Genomic DNA, 22,460 nt, shown 5'->3' with positions numbered 1-22,460 from the left:
TCAATATAATAGCTATGTCAGACAAAACAGATAATGAGAATGCATCCTCTTTGACTTCTGATTCCTTTCAGGTATAAGGGCTCGGGGTGGAGAAGGGGACAACATTTGGAATCAGCCCAGGACAACTTGATACTTTGTGAATTGGGCCTTGACTCTGTGATGGTTGACATGTAAAGATTTCCCCTAATTTAGCATAGTGAGAACAGTTATGTAATGACTGGGGTCCTCCAGTCACTTGAGGACTTCTCCTGAACCACAAAGGGTTAATCTGGGGGGAGGTACATGCTAATGAGAGCTGACATCACATGCTAATGAGCTGTGACATCATAGCTGATGTAAGGTCTAAATGACAAATCAGAGAGTAGGAACGGGAGATTCAAGAACATTCCTTGAGTAGCCTTTAAAAACCCTTTGCCACCATGTGGTGATCCCTGGGGGTAATCAGCCCTGTGCGTGGCTCTTACTCCCAGGGAGTCCCTTAAACTTCCCTTCTAGGATCTCCTAGGTCTCCATTCCCACTCCCTGCTGAGCTGAATGATACCCCTTGAGATCCTGTATCTCACTGCCACCACCCAGTGAATCTCAATGAACTATGTCTCCCTAAGCACACACTGGGACTTGCTAGGGATTTCTAGTTTCCATTTCCTTGTTAACTTAAAGCAACCAGTAACCGAACTAAGACACGTGTACAGGAGCAGAGAGAGAGAGCAGATACTTTTAAAGAAAGATATTTATTTTAAAGAAATAGAATAGGATACGAAGATATCATTCATGCAAAGCCTCCTTGCCTTGCAGGTACAGAAAAGCATAGTTACAAAGAGTTCATTTCAGGCAGCTATTAGGTAAACATAACAAAACCTACATGCACTAGCTAACACATTTCCTAGCTACTCACACAGCGATGGGATTTGCAGTTCGTGTTGAGTTTCTGGATGCAGGGAGGGCTTCTTGCCAACTCCACCTGCATTCCTGAGCCTGTTCCTCACAGAGAACAAAGAAAACATCTGGTTTCCCCCAAGAAGAGGGAGGGAGAGACAAAGGACCACATGGTGGGCGGCAAAGGGTTTTTAAAGGCTACTCAAGGAATGTTCTTGAATCTCCCGGTCCTACTCTCTAATTGGTCAGTTAGACCTTACATCAGCTATGATGTCACAGCTTATTAGCATGTGATGTCAGCTCTCATTAGCATGTACCTCCCCCCAGATTAACCCTTTGTGGTTCAGGAGAAGTCCTCAAGTGACTGGAGGACCCTAGTCATTACAAGTTATAAGGTGCTTGATGTGGCTTTTTGGGTCACTCAGCTATGTTTGAAGCAGAAGCCCAGTGGTGGCCTTGGACACAGTTTAATTGCACAAGATGTTAAACCTTTCTCTGATCTCTTTGTAAATAATTAAAATAAAGTGGGCCAAGTTACATGTTTCTTTTCTTCAACCCTTTTCTTTCTTATGAATGAGAAGTAATGGGTTTGAAAGTGACTGGATCAACTTGACTTGGGGTGTATCTCCACTATAGAAATATAGAATTTGACACTTCTTAGCTCCATTCTATGGAATCCTTAGATTTGTAGTTTTACAAGGCCTTTAGCCTTCTCTTCCAAAGAGTGTTATCTGTACATCTGAAAAAACATGTTAATGGTACAGAGAAACACATGGCTAACTTAACTAAAATCAACATTTTCATTTGGTATTTAGGTAGAGCTCAAAGTTTCTCATAGCTACTCCCTGATGGTTAACCCTGTAAATCATGAGTTTTGATGGTCCCTTATTACTATTTTGAAAATCTGGCAACACTGGCCTGGTACAGACTGCCGGAAAGCGGCAGTCTGGAGCCAATTTTAGGGCTTAGGAGTACAGAGTGTCCGCACGCTCCCAGGCTTCCCTTGCACACATGGGGGCCGCCATGATGATGCAGGCATGGTGCAGCATCCAAACATCGCCATGCCATGCATGTGTCATTGGTGTGCATGAGTGCACCAATGGCACAACAATGGCGCCCAGTGCCTGGACTAAAAAGAACCCGCTGATGGGTGGTGCGGCCTTCTTGCACCATAAAAACGGGCGGCTACAGGCCATCCATTCAGGGCAGTCTGTCAAGCCCCATTATGACCCAAAGAGATTTAGGCTTTGGGGGATGCGACTTCCAAAAGGGAATTTCCCACGTACCCTCACAGTACAAACCCATGAGACCCAGTTTTGCTACTGATGTCCAATAGAGTAATTCTGTTTGATCTTGATTCTGAAGAGTTTGATTTATTTTTATTTTATTTGCATTTGGCTTTTACTTTGGAGAGTTGTAAGCACACTCTGGACCCCTAAAGGTGGTCCACATTCCTTCAAATCACTCCATCTGCAAGTGAGATTCATTGTATATTTTACTTATTTATTTAAAAAATTTATACCACTTCTCCAGAGTAATCCTTTCCAAATCATATTAGCATTTTTTTAAAACAAAAGTTTGCTCTTAGAATGGCTTCAAATATCTGTTCTGTCAACAGGCATAGTTTACCCTTTAAATTCTTGCCAATTATTATTATATGGCTGTTGTTAACTCTGGATTCATTTCTTTTTCTAGGGTGGAGGAGGATTTGGCCGAGGAGAAAAGGGAGAAAAGGTATGGTCACACTCAAGACTTGGATAAATTGGCAAATTTTGTACAAAAATTCTGTCTCTGCATTCTGAGAGTTATAATCCATTTTTCCAGGTTGCAATTTAATTTTTATCCTGACTTTCCATCAAGAAGCATGACTAAGGCTAGAATGTCAGCCTGATCATGTATATATGTATTCGTTATCAATGAATCCCATTGGCTGCAAGTGAATTTCTTCCCAATTAAGACTCTTAGGCCCAACTAATATGATGTTTTCTGTAGTACTACTTAGGAAGTAACTATCAATCATATGTGTAAGCAAATATTGGATGGATCCTTTATTGTTTACAAACGATATATGAAATGTGTAAGACAAAGCTTTAAAAAGCACAATACAGTGCCATGTTGGAAAATGCATAGATCAACCCAACTCTTCCTAGCTAATGTCACTTTTGACTGCATTTACCCATAACTACATTCTATACCCATCCCACACTTATTGGCTTTAAAAAAAGCATGGCAGTTAGTATAATTTTTCTAATATTTTTTTCCAAACACACTATTTGTGTGGAAGATTATTTGGGTTGCTCAAAAGCCATGGATTAACTAAATTCTGGTCAACACATTACAATGGGAGATGAAGATTAGGTCAATTTGTATTGGAATTTATGAGGATTCAGTCTCCCAAGTACCCCCAACTAGGAGAAACCAGTGGCAATACTGCCAACTAGTTCCAAGTAGCTTACACCAAGGCAATCAGTACCACTCCGTCACAGATATCTGTTGCCTGAAGGTTTAAAAGTACTATGAGTTTTTTCTTGAAATCACTCCAAAGTCTAGTTCCAGCTAAGGTAGTCCCATTGACTCAACAGCATGCATTTTTTAATGTTTTATTTATTTATTGCACGTATATCCTATCTTTCCCTCAAAATGGATATAATTGTTGACTCATCACTCAGTAATTGATTCAGTGGGTTTACTCTGGTTGTAAGTAGTGGATGGATTAGGACCACTGTTTCAAGACACCAGGTGATTAATCAGATTACCTCAAAGCTTGTCAAAGACAAAATATGAAGTATTGTCTAGGAACCAGATGCTGAATTGAAACAACATTTCCTTCATTGGATAGCAAGGGGGGCAAAGCCAGCAAGTGATGTCATTTCCATGCTGCCTGTCATGTCCTTTTGGTCTCCCTGCCAGTGACAGGCTCATGGGACCATCCTTCAACAGCAAAATTAGCATTTCTGGCCCCTCAGCAGTTTGAGAAGGTGTGCACCTGCTGGCCACATTCTGTTGGTGTCGGTCTGACAACCTTGGCATCAGCACAGGCATGCTTGTGCCAAGTGCTCCTACTGTTTTCCATTTCCTTGGCAAAAGAACTGAGTGGCAGCTCTTCAAACTGCAAAGAGGTTTTGGATCTGCAGAGCATTCAGCTGTAGCTGTAGCATTGCCTTGTTCTCACCCTCCCTCTGGCTGAATTACTGTATAATGTTGTGTTTTGACGTGTTCTTTTGCTCTAACATCAGGTGTGGATATTTGTTTTACTTTGAAGAAGTCTTTCTTGTACTTTCTAAACAAAAAAGAGAGAAATTTTGCTTGCTGTAATGAAAGCTCTATTTTCTGTTTAAATGTTTCAGAAGTTTCTTCTGAGTATCTGATAAAGGGGCAGTACAGATCGCCTATCTTAGCTCTGGAGGGATGGTGCAGCCCCCAAACCACGCGCCAGCCCTCAGGAGTAAAAAGAATCCAGTGTTTCCGGGTTCTTTTTGCGGCGCACTCTCAACATAAGCAACGCACAACATGGAGGGTTTCTCTTTTGATTTTTCCAGAAAGAAATGCAGAGATGTTCAGGGCATTGCATTCAAGGAAATTTAACACAGCAGGCATCTAGCACTAGTGAGGTTTCAATGAGTAACTTGTAAGTGTGCTATTGTGGCTAGAAGCTTGTTTGCACTAGGGGCAAAAGTCTGAATGAACTCCCCAAACTGTTCTGCCTTGCATTCAGCCCAGAGCCACCCACTGCTTGTTTTGCCACAGGAACATTGGCTAGTTGTCTCCATATATCCCTAAATCAAGATGTTGCTTTGGTCTGCCACTACTTTCTTTTGTTCATCAACTTCTACCACCACTGCTCTACTTCCATCAGAGCCAGGACAGATTGCTGCCACTTACCTGTCATTTATCTCAGTGCCCAGACCAATTCCCAGCTCAGAATGGTTTCAGAAAGGTTTTTTTCCTCCTTGGCACCACTGTATTCTGGCACCTTGTTTCTGATATCAGAACAAGAAACTGAATGCCAGCTAGTGCTGAGGAGAAAAATAAAACCTTTTCTGTAACCATTCTGGACAGCAGTATCTGCCAGGCAGTGATCTGTCTTGCCTCCCATCCACAGTCCCAAATCCAGGGCAGATCAATTGCCTATACTTCAGGAAACACCAGAATTTCTCAAAAGTCCAGAGAAAACTGTGAGTTTTTAAAATCTGTGTTAAGGGAGTATATCCCACATTTGGTGCAGATGAGGCCCAATGTCATGTGGCCTTATAACACTAGATTGGAGGGGAGGGGCATTTCAATTCCCCCCTCCCCATTGTATTGACAAGCCCTAGGTATAAATGTTGTGGCATAAAGGAAGCAAGTGAGATACCAGCAGTGATACATATTTAAATAAATTGCTTGCAATTATTCTGCCTGTTTCTCATCTTTTGACCTGCTGCAGTCAGGCCCAGCCAAAGCAACACAAAGTGGGCAGTGATTTAGAAGAAAACAGGAGGCATGTATTTCCAGTGGTTCTTCTCTTATACCCCTGGGAGATTCACAAATTCTCTCTGTTAGCTCATGGGCTTTATACTGGTGAATTTAACCCAACTGCTCCAGAGCTTTCCATTTTAATGCTTGTGATGATCAAGCATGATCATGATCAAAAGATATCAAAATACAGTTTAGCAGAACAGCATAGTCAGTGCTTGCAGAAAAAAATTAGGGCTCCACTGTGCAATGGAAGACTACTGTGGAAGATGAGAGGTCCCTTGAAAGGACACTTTAAATTCTGGGTATTGTCAGAGAAGAAGTCCTCTCAGCTCAGAGTCAACTCAGTCTTGCTTCCTTCTGAGGTTGCTAAAATGAATACCCAGCTTGTTGGGGGCAATTCGCTTACACATTGTAAACCACTTAGGTTTACTTGCTTAAGTGCACTGATAAGCGATATAGAAATGTACTTGCAATAGCAATTGCTATTGTTCCTGCATATCAATCAAATACAATGCACACCAATCCCAATCAAGTCCCATTGGTGGGACTTGAAGAAGATGTTCTACTGAAGATTTCAAAATATCTCAGGATGCATCTACACTATAGAAATACTGCAGTTTCACACCACTTTATCTACCATGGCTCCATCCTATAGAATCCTGGGATTTTAGATTTGTGCAGGACTAGCACTCTTTGGCAGAGAACCCGCTTTGATTGCTTTAACAAAAAGTGGGGTAGACATTTTTAAAAAATTATTTATAAAGACCTTGTAAAATCACCAGTGCCAGAATTCCATAGGATGGAGATACAGCAAGTGACACAAGTGGTGTCAAACGGTGTTATTTCTCAGGTGTAGATGCATCCACATTCTCAAACCACTTAGGACCCTCAGCTTAAGGATGCTGCTATTCCAAAGAAAAACATTCTGCCTGAAGCATAGCCCAGTTGTTTCTTTTCCCTGAAATCAACTCTTTAAAATATCTGCAGTATTGCAAACAAAAGTGCCTGCCTTCATCCTACATTATGGTGCCACCTGAGGCAGGTTGCAACCTCTGGCTGCAGAGGTTATGACCCCAAGTTGGAGAGTCATAAGAAGAATATTAGGCTTAGAAGGAGAATAAAATATGAATTGACTCAATGGGAAAAAAGCTATAATGTTTGGTAAAGTAAAAGGCAGCAAAAAATAAAAGAAAGAAAAAGAAAGTAAAAAAAAAAGAAGAAACAAGGTGGGTTGATTCAATCAAGGGAACCACATTCCTGCGTTTGGAAGGCCTTAGCAGGGAAGCTGATGATGGTGCTTATGGAAGTCTCTCATTCATGGGGTCACCATAAGTGGAGGCCAGTTTAATGGCAAATAATAGCGTCAACAAAGAATGGGACAAAACCTACAAAGCCAGTCTGCTGTAGTAACTCATCTTTTCCAATTTTCTGATATAAGGTTCTGGTCAACAAGGTTATTGTTTGCTCCTTCAAGTCATTTCCAACTTATTGTGACCTTCAGGCAAATTTATCATGGAGTTTTCTTGCCAAGATTTGTTCTCTGTGTGTGTTTCTCAGGCTGAGAGAATGTGACCTGATCAAGGTCACCCAGTTGGTTTCAATGTCCAAGCAGAGATTCCAACCCAGATCTCCTGGAGATCTAGTCCAACACTCAAACCACTAAACACTACACTGGCTCTCAGGTCAACAGAGCTCTTGAGTCCACCGCTTTCATGTTCAAAACCCATTTCAAAGGTAGAAACATCCTTCCAAAGGTTGCAATTGTCCAGTTACAATGCATCTAAGACAAGGATGGGGGGCTTGAGTTTCTCCAGATGTTGTTGGACTGCAGTTTCCAACAGTCCTCACCATTTGCTATGCTGGTTGTGATACCTGGAAGTTGTATGGGCCTCCATATTCTGGCATTGATGTAAGACCTATGTCACCAATGACCAAATGTTACTTCTTTCATAATATTTTAAAAAACTTTTTCTGAGCTAGTTTTCCCCCACACATTTTTTCTCAACTTGCATTTGTCACACACAGGCAAATTTCTCTGACATTAAATTGTAACATGAGGAAAAAATCCCCTTTCTAGGCTTCCAGTTTTTGGAATATGAACCCCCATACCTGGGAGTCACAGTTTCATGCTTAGATAAGAGCACTGAAGTTTAGTTGGATTTTTTCTTTCAGATACCATAATTGCAGGGTTTTGGTTTTATTCACTGACCCAGAATAATGAGCACATAATTGTTACAAGATCACATAATTGTGTGACCCAGCAGCCGATCTCTCTGCACCACAGGACTCGCAAGGCTTACTACTTGCAGTTTTATTTTTGCTTTATGTCTGTTTGCTACTGTTCTGTTTTCTGGTTTCAACAGTTTGGAAGACAACCTTTGATGAGGATACACTGGCATCTGCTGGCTGGCTTGAACTGCAAAACTTTTTCAGCCAAAATGGGAACCATGCCCATGATTCAAATATAATTTTATGATGCACATTTAACTGCCCCCTAAAAAAAAAATCCCCACAATCCTAAATCTTGTTGATGAATTTTGACACAAGAATGTATAACAACTCATTAATCTCACACTTTTATATGCAAAACATTTCAATTTGGCATTTGTGACATATTTTAACACTCCATACTTCATACCTTCTAGTTGTCTCAGTTTGACAGGGACAGTCCTTATTATCCTCTGTTGTCTGACATTTTCAGCTGCTTTTCATAGAATCCTTGAGTTGGAAGAGACCCCAAGGGCCATCCAGTCCAACCCCCAGCCATGCAGGAAATCTCAATCTAAACATCTCTGACAGATGGCCATCCAGCCTCTGTTTAAAGACCTCCAAAGAAGGAGACTCCACTACACTCTGAGGGAGTTTGTTCCACTGTTGAACAGCCCTCACTGTCAGGAAGTTCCTCCTAATGTCGAGATGGAATCTCTTTTCCTGGAGCTTGCATCCATTGCTCCAGGTCCTAGTATCTGGAGCAGCAGAAAACAAGTTATCTCCCTCCTCAATATGACATCCCTTCAAGTATTTAAACAGGGCTATCAAATCACCCCTTAACCTTCTCCAGGCTAAATAGCCCCAGCTCCCTAAGGCATTCCTCATAGGGCATGATTTCCAGATCCTTCACCATTTTAGTCACCCTCCTTTGGACCCGCTGCAGTTTCTCAACATCCTTTTTAAATTGTGGTGCCCAAAACTGGACACAGTATTCCAGGTGGGGCCTGACCAGAGCAGAATAGAGTGGCACTATTACTTCCCTTGATCTAGACACTCACTCCTCTTTGCACTTCTCCCTTTGTCCTTATTTAAGTTGCTGCAAACTATATTCAAAGTGCAAAATGAGTCAATAAACTCAGCAGGATAGAGAGAATAGATTTCTCTCTCCATGTATGGTTGAAGTCTATTTTTTTTATAGATTTGAGGATAATTTCACTTGCATGAGATATTAGTGCTATGGTCCTATAGTTGCTGCAGAATTTTGTGTCTCCTTTTTGTTGATGGGGATGTATATTGATCATTTCCAGTCTGTTGGCCATCATTTTATTTTCCATATCTGTTCACATATGTTAGTTAGCACTACAGCTGACTATGTCAATGTGGATTGCAGCAGCTCAACATCAACTGTTCCTGGTGACTTATTGCAGATTTCATCTAGCTTTTTTTAAACATATAATTTGTGTCATGGCCAGCCACGAGGAGAACTCAGAGGATGACGAGGAGGACTCGAATCCACAGGTGCAGGAGGAAACTGAGGCTGTGCCAGGCCCCAGTTCTGCCCTGTCAGGTCCCAGTTCTGCTCTCCCAGCCCCAGTGGATTTGGCTCAGCCAGACCCGAGCTCTGTGGGATCTCCTCCAGTGGATCCTGGGGCTCAGCAGCCCAGCCTTGCCCCAAGAGAAATGTCAGACTTGGGAGACATAGAGCAGCAGAGCATTGAGGTTCCTTCCTTTAGCCAGAGGAGATCAGAAAGGGCGTTCCAAGAGACTTGCTGAGAAATGTTCATTAGGCAATTAGCAGCTATGATAAGGGAGGTAGATATAAGACACCTGGCGGATGCTGAGTGCTCTTGTCAGAGACTATTTGTTCTCATTAGCGAACGCTGCTACATCTGACTCCTGGCTTCCTAGACCTTTGACTGCCTTTGAATCTTGCCTTTGAATCTTGACCTCGGACCAGACACTTTGACCAACCCTCTGGCACTCTTGACCTCAGACTGGACTGGTAGTATTGCTTTCTGTAATCCTGAACTTTGGACTGGCTAGTGGTTTATTCTATTGGACGTCAATTGGTATTATTGAGGAACTGCTTCTTGGCAGCTCAGTGTGTTTACTTTTTGCCCAGTGGGTTCTTATCAGCTGTGTGAGTGTGTGTTGGCAGCATTCCTGGACAATTTGGGGTTCATTTTCATATGGCTCTATGTTCCGTGTGTTCTTAATGTTGTCATCTCTTTTATATAGCTCTTCTGTGTATTGTATCTAATGTCTTTTTATTCCTTCCTGGTCTTGAATTGCATTATTTTTATTGTCATAGAGCATCTCAGTCCTTGGTTTGAACTTTCCTTTGATTTTTCAAATCTAGTGGAATAAGTCTCTCGTTCTTCCCCTTTTTAATTGTTTTCTATTTCTCTGCAATGGTCATAGTAGTAGTTTTTTTAAATCTATACACACTATCCATTGTATTGTTGTGTTCATGGTTCTTAGCTTGTTCCTATCACCTTTTTGACTTGCTACTCTTCTTTCCTTTATTGCCTTTAACATTTCATATGCCTTTGGATCACCATAAGTCAGAAGTGACTCAAAGATACAGAATAGCAATGCATAGTTGCAGAAAAAATATGTTTCTAATCAGTAGATATGCATTTATTTATTTTAAAAAGAACAAGTAAATAAGAATTTGAATAATTTATTTGAAAATCCTTTCCTTTTCACACCATTCTTTCCAGCTCTACACTCAAAATATATCACCATGCACCCAGTTCTTTAAGGATCGCTGCATCCTTTTATAGGAAACAGCTCTATTTTGTATATTTTATTTTCTCTTGCACTTTATCTCACAAATGGAGGTTCACAAAGTATCTTTATTACTGAATTGCTTAAATTAAAATAAAGTACAGTTGCTAAGTGGGATTTCCCCTCCCACTCATGTTGATAAATATTCTAAGGTAAGCTATTGTAGGTGTGATGAATTGCCTTACCCGTTGTATAAATTCATTCCACACTTCAGCACCATCTTTGCCAAGGTATTAATAGGGTTTTAATCTAATTAAGCTAATGGATTTTTGCACCTGGGCTTTCAAGAGGGCAATGATTTGTACAGCGTCTGTGGCACACCTTCAAGAATTCATCATAAATATTTATTGCAGCAACATCAGCAAACTGCTGTCACGTTCACAGCATATTTGCAAACTCCATTGCACTTTGCAGGCCAATGAAGAGAGATGTGAATCTTGAAACTTGAAAACTGGAAGAAATGTTCATCATCAGTGGAAACCATAAAGCACACTTAATAACCAATTATCCAACATATGTAAAGGTTTTAATATTCACAGGATAGTTTAATTAGGAAGAAGTTCCTGACAGTAAGGGTTGTTCAGTTGTGGAACATGCTTCCTCGAAGGATGGTGGAGTCTCTTCCTTTGCATGTTTTGAAACAGAGCCCATCTGTCATGGCTGCTTTACTTGTGTCTTCTTGCATGAGAGGGGGTTGGACTGGATGCCTCTTGTGGGTCTTTCAGTTCTATGGTTATATTCTTTTAATACTGAGGGAGAACTTTTGAAGTTTAGCAGACTTAGATTGTCCCATAATGGGACCTTGGAGTGTTAGAATCCCCTGCTTCCCCCTCGCTCCAGAAAAAAATATGATCGCCATAATTGTGCCACATTTCAGGGTCAGGAGACACCTTTTATACACAAGAAGTGATTTTAAAGTCAACAAGAAGTTATTCTGTTGGAGTGGGAGGGGGGAGATGACTTTTCCTGGGCCAAAAATGTAGCAACATTTCCTTTGAGGCTTTGACTGCACTTGCCAGGATACTTCATGGGGAGCAAGGTGTATCCTGGCCTTGGATATCCTCTGATTTCCCCTCTGTGACATTACCCAGTGTTTCTTTACCTGGGCTGATATCTACATGTGTGTCCTGGTCAGGAACCTGGTGTGTCCTCTGCTGCTGCAGGTCACTCATTCCTGAAGTATGAATGCAATGTCCAACATCAACTGTTTGTCTGGGTATCTTGTTCTGTGAATTAGTGACCAATGACAGTAGTGGACACACCACTCAGTGGGATGCTGATGCAGACAGCTGTTCTAGCATAGGAATGGAGGGCTCTGGGTCTTCCCGGAAGATCCAGAGTAAGAGGTAAATATTGCAAATTCATTTTAAGGGTGCTATACCCTGGTTCTGGTGCTGAGCATGCCAGAACCAGGATTTGAACCATGCATCCAAACAGGATGATGCCAGAAAGGGGACAACAGAACTTTTGGCCCATACAGACAAGGCCTGTATGGTCTGGACATACGAGGGCATTACAGGCCAAAATCATTTTCCCCCAAGTGTAGGAAGCAAAAGGGCAGTATAGTCCTCCATTGTTTCCTTGAGGAACCAATATGGATACCTAAATCCTTGATCAGTCTCCTCCTCTCCATTTATGGCTTCCATTGTTTCTTACAGTAAATAGGGTCTTATGTGTAAGTCAGACGCAAACCAGACATGACATAATTGTGTTATGCATAATTGGTATGACGTATGCAAATTGATGTGCCTTTTATGTTATGTAAATAGCATCTGTGGAGATGATGTAGCAATATCAGCCCAAATGAGTGAGAAAATTTAATTCTTACTGTCCCTGTCATGTCCAACAGAAACATGTCTGTGAAGGTGTGATTTGTATTGCCAGGCAGGGCAGGGAACCGTCTAACTAAAAAGATTGCATGTACAGCGCTGTGTAAATTTACAGCGCTTCATAAATAAAGGTTAATAATAATAATAATAATAATAATAATAATAATAATAATAATAATAATAATAAGTGTTCTCTGGAACCAATGGTGTTTTTTTTTCTTGAGTGCAAACAATAGGGAAGTTTTTGTCTGGATCAGGGCAGGGAAAGAGAGGTGATGCTGTATCCCAATCCATGACCAGAACTGTGAATCTTCAGCAATTAGGATATTGTGAGTTTGGCTTATGATATGTATAATGGCTGACCAGGATACCAGACATTATTTATAAGCAGTCTTTGCCTAAAACAAGGACTCTAGGAAGCTTACAGATTGAAACACAACACAGAGAAAGCAGAGAAAGCAGACCTTCAATATTAAAGTGGAATTAAACTACCAACAAAATTTTAAAAAATCAAAACGTATAGATAAAACTTGATTTTTAATATGATAAAAGAGCACATAGTAAAAATACAATACAATTTAAGCAATATAAAGTTGTGTTGTCTTCATTAAAAGCCCTTTCTCCAGTTCTCAAGAGCCTTTAAGAATCCAAAAAAGTATTTGCCCAATGACAGAAGGACTGTAAAAACAAGCCCATTCAACCTTCTCTAGAAAAGGATTTACAAAAACTAGGGGCAGCCACCAAGAAGGGCCTTTCTTGGATCCCCACCAATCATGACTGTGAAGGTGGTGGGTCTGAAAGAAAGGAGTCTCCTGAGGATTTCAGTGCTTGGGGAGGCTCATGTAGGGTGTGACCACACTACACAATCATAATGCTTTGATTACTTTTTTGCTGACATGCTCCATCCTATAGAATCCTGGGACTTGCATTTTCATAAAGAATTTAGAATTATTTACTATACAGCTTTAATGCTCTAAATTATAGGGGAGGGTGGAAACTGGCGAAGATTAAGTCTTTACTAAACTACATATCCCAGGATTCCACAGGAATGAGCCATGAGATTGATGTCAGATCAAACATTTATGGGGCTGTCTGCATGGGTCCAAAGGTCTGTGTCCCCCCGGCTTCATGTTGTCCTATTTCGATGACGCAGGTCATTAGCCCTGGGCCCAGATCCTGGACACGAATCTGGTGGATCCAGCCCAATCCCTGTTTCCACGTCAATCTAGGGTCATCTCACTAGCAGCAATGGCAGAGTAAGGTAAGGGGTGTGTAGGGGTAACATGTCTGTGGTGGTGGTGGGGCAGGCAGGAATCTAAACACCTGCCTGTCCCCTCACCCTCCCAAAAACTGATCTGGGCTGAGACCTGGACCAGGATAGCATGGGCCAAGCCTGGACTATCCTGGCCCATCTGCTGTTAATAAATTTTAATCTGTCAGATAGCATAGACCTAAACTTTACAGATCACAGTTTGTAGACTGATGAAATAGTGGTGCAATCCTGAAGCAAATGATAAACATAGTTAATATGGGGAAAAAGTATACTAATTTTGGAAAGGGGCAAAAGGAAGAGTAATACTCAATGCTCAGGAAATGTTAATAGGTGCATCTCTTTCTATGTCAGTGCTATCAGACAGTGCCAACATTTCCCCATTAGCTCAGCTGCAAACGGCCCAAGGGGCTTTCCCCATTCTGAAGCTGGCAACCGTAAGAAAGAGCAATTACCTCCCTGTAGCCTTTAATGGCCTCCGTAACAAAGCTGTATTATCCAAAGCTCCCAGGAGGTTGTTTTTGCCAGTACTGTCTGTCACTCACTGACTCTTCTTTCTTTCGTGATACATCCAACTTTTTTCATGCCTCTCCTAAAGGCTTCTGTTTTGCCTTGATGTAGAGGAGAATCAGTTGCTAATCCCCCTCCCATTAACATCCCAGAAATTATTGATCCCTAGAGTTGTCATTAGTTTTATGGAGAAGATAAAAAGAATGATATGGCTTGTTAACATATCTGAATGCTGATGTGTTTTGTTTCCCTGAACTGAGCAGAAGGTTGGAGTAGATGGCCAAGTTCCCATTCTGCATTTCAGTTTTACAAAAGACAAAGGAGTAATGGAGAAGAAACAGCCCAAAAGGAAATCAAGTCAATAATGTGAGGAGATCAGAGTACCCCATCTCATTTCATTGCATAATATAATTAGGAAATGCCTCCTTTCTTTCAGATTTTCACCAAATTGTCACTTCAGAGCCAAATGCAAAGTGAATTCAAAGATGCTTGCTCAGCGGAAGTATCTGGAAAACTAGCACATTTTTGGTAGTGGGTGACCATGCATCTTCCTTTTGAATTCAGAATTTTCCTACTGTTTTTGAAACAAACAAACAAAAAAGAATTGAAGGATGAAAGGCTCCCCAGATGTTGCTTGACCAAAGCTTCCATCAGCCCAAGCTAGGAATGTAAATAAAGTGAGCCCTCTGTATCCACTATGGTTTGGTTTCAGGACCCCCCCCCCCCCATGGATAGCAAAAACCATGGATGCTTGAACTCCATTAAATACAATGGCATAATAAAACTATGTTTCTTTTATGAAATGGCAAAATCAAGGTTAGATTTTTGGAATTTATATATTTCTTTAATATTTTCAAGCTGTGGATGCTTGAATCTGTGGATAAAAATCTGTGGATATGAAGGGCTGATTGTCTTTACTTGTCTTATTTTCATGTGTGAAAATTGTGAAATCACAAAATTGTTCTCCTTGCATCTAAGGATGCGTCTACACCAGGGTTTCTCAACATCTAAAAAAAAATCTGTTTTTGATTATTTTAAATAAAATATTTTTGAATATTTTTCCATCCCTATTGTGCTCTTGGCTAAATGAAGCTGCTATTGCTATTGCTAGATGTTTCTTCTATGGCCATGGTGATGTATTGTACAAGCATAAAATGCAAGATCTGGAATCTTAAGGGTTTTTCTTTTGATTTCAAGAGGTAGTCCAGTTCCCGGTCCTTGCAGTTCAAAGTCTGCCATGTGGTGCATGTGGATTGAAACTTTTTTTGTTCTATTTCAAGACAGTGTTTTATTTCATATAACACCCCTGTTCTCTCTTTTGTTGTTCACTAGGGTGAAAGGGGACTCCAAGGATTACCTGGGCTGATGGGAGAAAGAGGAGAAAAGGTAAAAATAACTTTAATATATTCAGAAAGTTACAGAAGAAATATTTGTCTCTTTCCCCCCATCAACCCCACTGTGGACTGATTACACTGACAGTAACAACAGTACTTGGAGATTGTGAATGCTGTTTCCAAAGTAATTCATGTGAGGCACTTATTGGTCAGCTGCAATGGTTATGGCAGGATGGACCATAAAACATTAGAGGCAACATGGCACAAAATGCACTGTAAACTGTCAGCAAATCATCAGCTTGACAAAGAGGTACTTAAGCCTTTGTGAAACCTTTCCTAGATATAGATGATATCTGCAGAGATATCAGAGATTGATTGCTGCAGAGAGAAGATGGGGAGAATCACATCGCTGGATATATATGAAACTTTCTGTGCTTACAAACCTGAGTTTTAAGGAAAATATTATTTCTAATCTGTTTTTTTTTTTAATGGAATGATTAGAAGCATAGAATCACAGAATCAGGTTTACTCTTATCTATTTTATTGTTTGTATGTACATCGCTGTACAAATCTACAGCACTATATATAAATAAAGCATATTATAATTATTATTATTAATCATAGAATTGGAAGAGACAACAAGGGCCATCCAGTCCAACCCCCTGCCATGCAGGAAATCTAAATCAAAGCATACCTGACAGATGGCCATCCAGCCTCTGTTTGAAGACCTCCAGGAAAGGAGACTCCACTACACTCCAAGGGAGTTTGTTCCACAATCGAACAGCTCTTACTGTCAGGAAGTTCCTCCTAATGTTGAGGTGGACTCTCTTTTCCTGTAGCTTGCATCCATTGCTCTGGCTCCTAGTCTCTGGAGTAGCAGAAAACAAGCTTGCTCCCTCCTCAATTTGACATCCCTTCAAGTATTTAAACAGGGATATCATATCACCTCTTAACCTTCTCTTCTCCAGGCTAAAACATCCCCAGCTCCCTAGGCCATTCCTCATAGGATATGGTTTCCAGGCCCCTCACCATTTTAGGCACCCTCCTTTGGACACCCTCCAGTTTCTCAATGTCCTTTTTGAACTGTGGTGCCCAGAACTGGACACAATATTCCAGGTGGGGCCTGACTAAAGCAGAATATAGTGGGACTATTACTTCCCTTGATCTAGACACTATATTTTATTGATGTAACCTAAAATTGCATTGTTCTTTTTAGCTTCTGCATCGCACTGTATGTTGTATGTTGTAGAGCCCTTTTTCATTATAGAATTATAGCACTGTTCCACATTATTCCATAGTGGTTCCATCCTATGGAATCCTGGGATTTACTATGCAGAGAGGGGCATTAAAATTCTCAGCCAGAACACTCCAATGCCTCACCAAATTACAAACCCCAAGATTACATAGGATGTTCCCAAGGAAATTAAAGTGGGATCATAGTGCTATAATTATGTTTTGTGAATGAGCCTCTCTCTATTCCTGGATAGCTAGGGCTTTTCATAGAATCATAGAGTTGGAAGAGACCACAAGGGTCATCGAGTCCAACCCCTTGCCATGCAGGAAATCACAATCAAAGCATCCTTGACAGATGGCCATCCAGCCTCTCTTTAAAGACCTCCAAAGAAGGAGACTCCATCCCCCTGTGAGGGAGTGTGTTCCATTGTCAAACAGCTCTTACTGTCAGGACATTCCTCCTAATGTTGAGGTAGAATCTCTTTTCCGAGAGCTTGCATCCATTGTTCTGTGTTCTAGGGCCAAATCAAAATGCCACATCTTTAAAGACAATAAGAGAATATCTGATTCATACACTTATAGTTGTTTAATACCATTTCAACTGGAATGGCTCCATCCTGCAGAATTCTGATATTTGTGAGACACTTTGAATTCTCTGCTAGAAAGCACTTTTGTACTCCACCGAACTATGGTGCCAAGGTGATGTGGAGTTAAATTGCCAAACTACTAAATCCCAGGAGGCCACAGGATGGAACCCTCACAGTTAAAGAAGTATAATGGTAATGTAAATGTACTCAAAGTCAGCCCAGGCAACAACAGTATATATGGAGATTGTTAGAAAGGGAATGCTAGGCTGTCTGAAATCAACACAGTACCAGGGCAAAATAGAAAATAATCTGGGAACGTTTCACTGTGAAAACAAAACATAGACCAAGGTTAAGCACCAATTAAGCATTTGGGAGCAAGGAAGACTTTGTGCAAGATCTCACCCTAAGGTATACCGCTTTCAGAAGTCTTAGAGTGATAAGATTAAGGCTTATATTGCTGGGCTGTAGGACTCCCATGCAGAACTCAGCTGAAGACATTTAGGCATTTCTGAAGAAGCCCCTACTTTCAAGAAGTCAACTCTCATAGTGGAGCACTTCCTTTGATAGGTTCAAGTCAAGTCCATGTCATTTTTACAGCCTGAAAGAAGGCCCAATCTCTTCTTCTGACTTCCAAGTTGAGATGTTACTATCCACAGGTGAAGCCTTGAACCCAGTCCCCAGAAGGATCCTAGATTTGTAGGGAGAGTGAACCCCTCACTATCATCAGCTGCTGGGAACTCCAACTCATCTTGATTGGAGGAGTTATCAAGTGAGCCATGGTTGTGTGTATGTATTATCAATGCACCCAGTTGTGTAGTGGTAAATTTTAATATCTCTACAGACATGTCTCAGGGGTCCAAAAGTACCGGTAATTTAATATTAACAAACCAGTTTTAGCAGTTCACATGTTCCCCAGGAGTGGGTCTTTTAAAAAAATCTATAGGTTCTACTTGCCCATTCAAAACAAATATAACAGTGCACACTACTTTGAATTACAACTCATATAGTTCACAATAATGTATTGTTGCTGAGAAATGTAACCTCCACTCCAGCTCCTGTGAAGATTGCAGTGAATTTAGGGAGAAGCCTGGGGCAGGGTAGCAGATGAGATCACCATCTCTGCTAATAAAAAAGCGTCTCTGCAAGCCCTAATATTATTTCTTCTCTACACACACACACACACAAGTCAAAGGAGCAAACTGAAAGATTCATTCTTCTACTTGCTTTCAAAAAGTGTAAATGCCCAGCAATTTAAGAGATTGTTTTATATCTAGCCATATTAGGGTGCAGAATATCCCTTGATAAGCCACCAGGGCAATCTCAGCCATCACTCTGGCTGTGTTTAGCAAGTAATAAACAGTGTACTTAATATCAGAAGTTGTGAAGTTGGGCAACAAGTTTCCTTTGAGGCCACAAATTAATGTCGCTAGGAAAGAAAGCAATTAGACTTACCATGTATATTGTTCATGTGCTTCTGCTTGCAGCCAGTGTTAATTTTATGCTGATGATGGCTCCCTATTAATTCTCTTATGGTAATTCTTATTATTTTAGGGCTCTCTTGGTGCACCTGGCATCCCAGGGAGAGATGGCACCAAAGGAACAACTGTAAGCTTTTATCTTCCTTCCTTGTAATCCCTTTTTCCTTATACTGCAAGCCAGATGCTGCAAATCAATGTGTGTTGAATGGAATGTGTCTTGGGGATTAATGTTGCCCTTTTGAATGATACTGAAATGAATGACAGCAGGTTAAAAAAAAACCCTCAACTGGGTTGTATTTGAGCCAAGGCAGCGGGCAGACTTCATGTGGATTAAGAGCTCTTGGATGTTTAAAGGCAGAATGCGTGCTGCCATTCATTACAATTCTCGTAGAGATTTATGTGGAAACTAGAGAATTCACTGGGGCACTGGGGGAAATCACTTTCCCCAAGCTCATTCATTCCAAATAAAAGGATCCTGGATACAGTGTGAGAGACTGAAGTGAATGGGCTCAGAATAATTGTAGTGGTGGGGGTGAAGGGGCAAGTGTTCTTAGCTTATAGTGGCAACTACAAGCAAGTAAAGGATGGGTGAGATCCTACATCACATCAATGCAGCAAAAAAAAAATTGTTGGCAGAGTTATGATATACAATGAATACCAATGTAGTGCAACATGTAAGGATCAATAATCAATGAGCATGATCAACAATGCTTTTTTCCATTTGGAAAGTGAAATATGCAAAGATTTTGCATAGAGGCAGAGTGCCTCATACAATAATAAGATAGCTCTATTATGTTAAATTATCAGAATAATAAAGATACATAGCACTGTTTCAGTATGTGAGCAATAACAGAATTTCATAACCTGAATGGACCATTAGGAATGTCACATAGGCCCAATCTAGATGGGCCTTTGCGGCGCCCCCTTCAGGTGCTAGAGGTTGGCCGAGGGTGCACCGCTCATATTGGCCTCACCCCTAGCAAGTGAGGGGGGTGTCAAAATGGCGGCACCCTGTACACATGGGCACTGCCATTTTGATGTGGCGGAGGCTTAGCATCTGCACGTCCCAACGTTTTTCTAATGGCACATTGCAGCATCACAAACTCACTGCATTAAGAACCCGTTTTTTGCAGGTTCTTTTTGCTCTGCGGGGAAGCCTTGCGGTCTGGGGGCTGCCACAGTCTGGAGGCCTTTTTGGGCGGTCTGTATCCCACCATGGAATAGTTGTTCATACAACAAGTTATATATTCCACAATATGATCTTAAACTGATATAGCAATGTATTTATGCAAAAGAATTCTATGGAAAAAATTCCATATACAGTCTGCCATCCATATACGTGGACTTGCCATCCACAGATTTCAGCATATGTGGATGGCAAGCCCACAGGGGCATGGTAGTGGCATTGGTAGAGGAGGAGGAGGAAATGGCAGGGATGAGGAGGAGGAGGAAGAAGGGAACGAGGGAGAGCGGAGGAGAGGAGGAGGAGGAGGATGAAGAAAAGGAGGATGAGTGGTGGCAGCGCAACAGAGAGGGGTAAGAGGAGGAGGAGAAAGTGGAGGATGTGGAGAAGAGGAGGAGGAGAAGGAAGGAAAAGAATGACGAGTGGCGACAGCACAACAGAGGGGGTAAGAGGAGCAGGAGAAAGTGGAGGATGTGGAGAAGAGGAGGAGGAGGAGAAGGAGGACGGTGGAGAAGGTGAGGGAAGTGAAGGAGGAAGAGGAGGAAGACAAGGGAAGTGAAGGAGAAGGAGGAGAAAGAGCCAGGGCAGTGGCGACGGTGGAAGAGGAGGAGGAGGAGGAGGAGAAGAGAGGGAAGAGGCAGAGAAGAGGAGGAAGAAGAGGTAACCCCTGTTGCCTGCTACAGTGAAAATGGTGAGTCTGGCATTGGGGAGAGAGTGGGGGCAAAGTGCCATTGTCCTCAATGGTGGCGTGGCCACATGGCCACACTACCATTGAGTGCAATGGGTCTTGAGCATATACAGATTTTGGTATCAGTGTGTGGGGGGGTCTGGAATGGATCTCCACGGATAACGAGGGCCCACTGTACGAACTGACAGGCAAATCATGGCAATATTTTCAAATAATCCACATCACCAATTTATGAATGCAAAAGAGAAATCACAATTAAACATGAGCACCACAACATTCCTTATGGATATTGTTATCAGTCTTCAGTTATAGGATTTAGTGTTTATTTCTTCTACAGCATTCTTTGTGGAATTTGACCTTTGGAATTTGCTTATTGGTGGTGCTTGTGCTTGCATATTTTTCATTCTTATATCAATTTAAGGTCATATTGTGGGTAACTATTCCGTGTGATATCTGTTTAGCTCCTCTTGCTTTACAAATCATTCGGGCTATTTAATTTTAGCATTAAATGATGCGTAAAATGTCTAGAGTAAACATATTTGAATAAAAAAACATTGTTTGCCTTCTCTGTTGAGGGAGAGCCAGGTCTTCCTGGAGCAGTTGGACTCCCTGGGCCTCCTGGATTGAAGGTGAGTGATACCTTGAATTTATCTATTTCAGTATTGGAGCAGGAGCAGTTTCCAACTTTTTCTCCCAAAAGCAAGACAAAAACAAACACTCTTCCCTTTCAATACAGGAGATTCACACATTTTCTTTTAATGTGCCTTATCCCTAATAGGATAAAGGTGCATTTATTTTAAAAATTGATTTTATCACATTCACCTATGAGCGAATGAATGCATCCCGTTTACAGCCTAGATGCCAGACGGGTTTATCATGTGCCTTTTCATGAACAGGAAAATCCTGTACTTTTTTACAAAAATTTAAACATGCTTTATTAAGTTTCAAAATAGACATAAAAAACCCCAAAAATACTATATATAGAGAGAGAGAGAGGGACAGGGAGAGGGAGAGTAAAATATGTGAACAAATAACACACATACAGAAAACACACAATAACAAACAAAAAGAACAAATCAAACAATCAATTTTCCCCTATCAACAAACATATTCCATGCATGAAACACCCAACTTTCAGCTATATCCCTACATTCAGCTATACTCATGCATTCCTTTTTCTCTCTTCCTCTTTAATTCTGCATTCATATCTTCTTATTCATCTCATCACTCAACTTGTACTTCATACTACCATCTTCTTCACCTGCCCTTTCAGTCATACATCTTGACTTCCTACTTTGTCTTAATTTTGACTATTAATAAATATTTATTGGCCTCCTAAAACAGTCTGATCAGTGGTACTCCAAACCCATATTCTGAATCCAAATCATTTTACTTTATCCATGAATTTACAACTAGACTCCTCTTCGATCCATGTCCCAACTCTCTCCAGACTGGTCAATTATAATTATTTAAGGTTATCTAGCATCCTATAAACTAATGTAATTTTATTAGTCTTTTAACCCTACAACTGCCAAAGGACCCATTTTCTCTCTCTAGGTAATCTATTAACAATTTTAAATCTATACCACTCTTATTATTTAGTTCATTTTTCAGTCTGCTAATAAGTTTTCCCAATTCTAACATTTTGTATAGTTTATTAAGCCAATCATCTTCCTTTGGGATGCTTTTATGTTTCCATTTTGGGGCAAATACTATTCTTGCTGAGGATACCAAATAAAAAAAGCATTTTACCAGCTTTCTTTTCTAATCCCCTCTCAAAAATTCCTAATACATATCTTTTGGCAACATACCGTTCTAGAAAAACCTCAGAATAAGCCCAACTGGCATGTGGGGTGCATACAGGATGAATTTGCCCAGCCATGGGCAAATGCAAAAAAACCTGTTTTAAAAATAAATGTGTCTTTATCCCATCAGGGATAAGGCATGTTAAAGGAGAGTGTGCTAATCTCCTAAACCACCATTGCTGAATGTTTTCTGGAAGGGTGCCTTGAT

The 22,460-nt window shown here is 40.9% G+C and overlaps 1 protein-coding gene across 1 annotated transcript in view; it reads left to right on the top strand.

Annotated features, from left to right (window-relative positions):
- COL22A1 (collagen type XXII alpha 1 chain) overlaps nucleotides 1–22,460 on the top strand; it is a 236,856-nt gene that overhangs the window by 112,967 nt on the left and 101,429 nt on the right. The window contains exons 12-15 of the mRNA XM_042466288.1: nucleotides 2,572–2,610; nucleotides 15,277–15,330; nucleotides 18,650–18,703; nucleotides 21,023–21,076. Coding sequence (XP_042322222.1) covers nucleotides 2,572–2,610; nucleotides 15,277–15,330; nucleotides 18,650–18,703; nucleotides 21,023–21,076 — 201 coding nt within the window. The remainder of the gene's footprint in view (nucleotides 1–2,571; nucleotides 2,611–15,276; nucleotides 15,331–18,649; nucleotides 18,704–21,022; nucleotides 21,077–22,460) is intronic.

The sequence above is a fragment of the Sceloporus undulatus genome, chromosome 4 (assembly GCF_019175285.1).
Source record: "Sceloporus undulatus isolate JIND9_A2432 ecotype Alabama chromosome 4, SceUnd_v1.1, whole genome shotgun sequence".
Classification (NCBI taxonomy): domain Eukaryota; kingdom Metazoa; phylum Chordata; class Lepidosauria; order Squamata; family Phrynosomatidae; genus Sceloporus; species Sceloporus undulatus.
The sequence above is the reverse complement of the archived record's forward strand: the minus strand, read 5'-3'. Positions and strand labels throughout refer to the sequence as shown.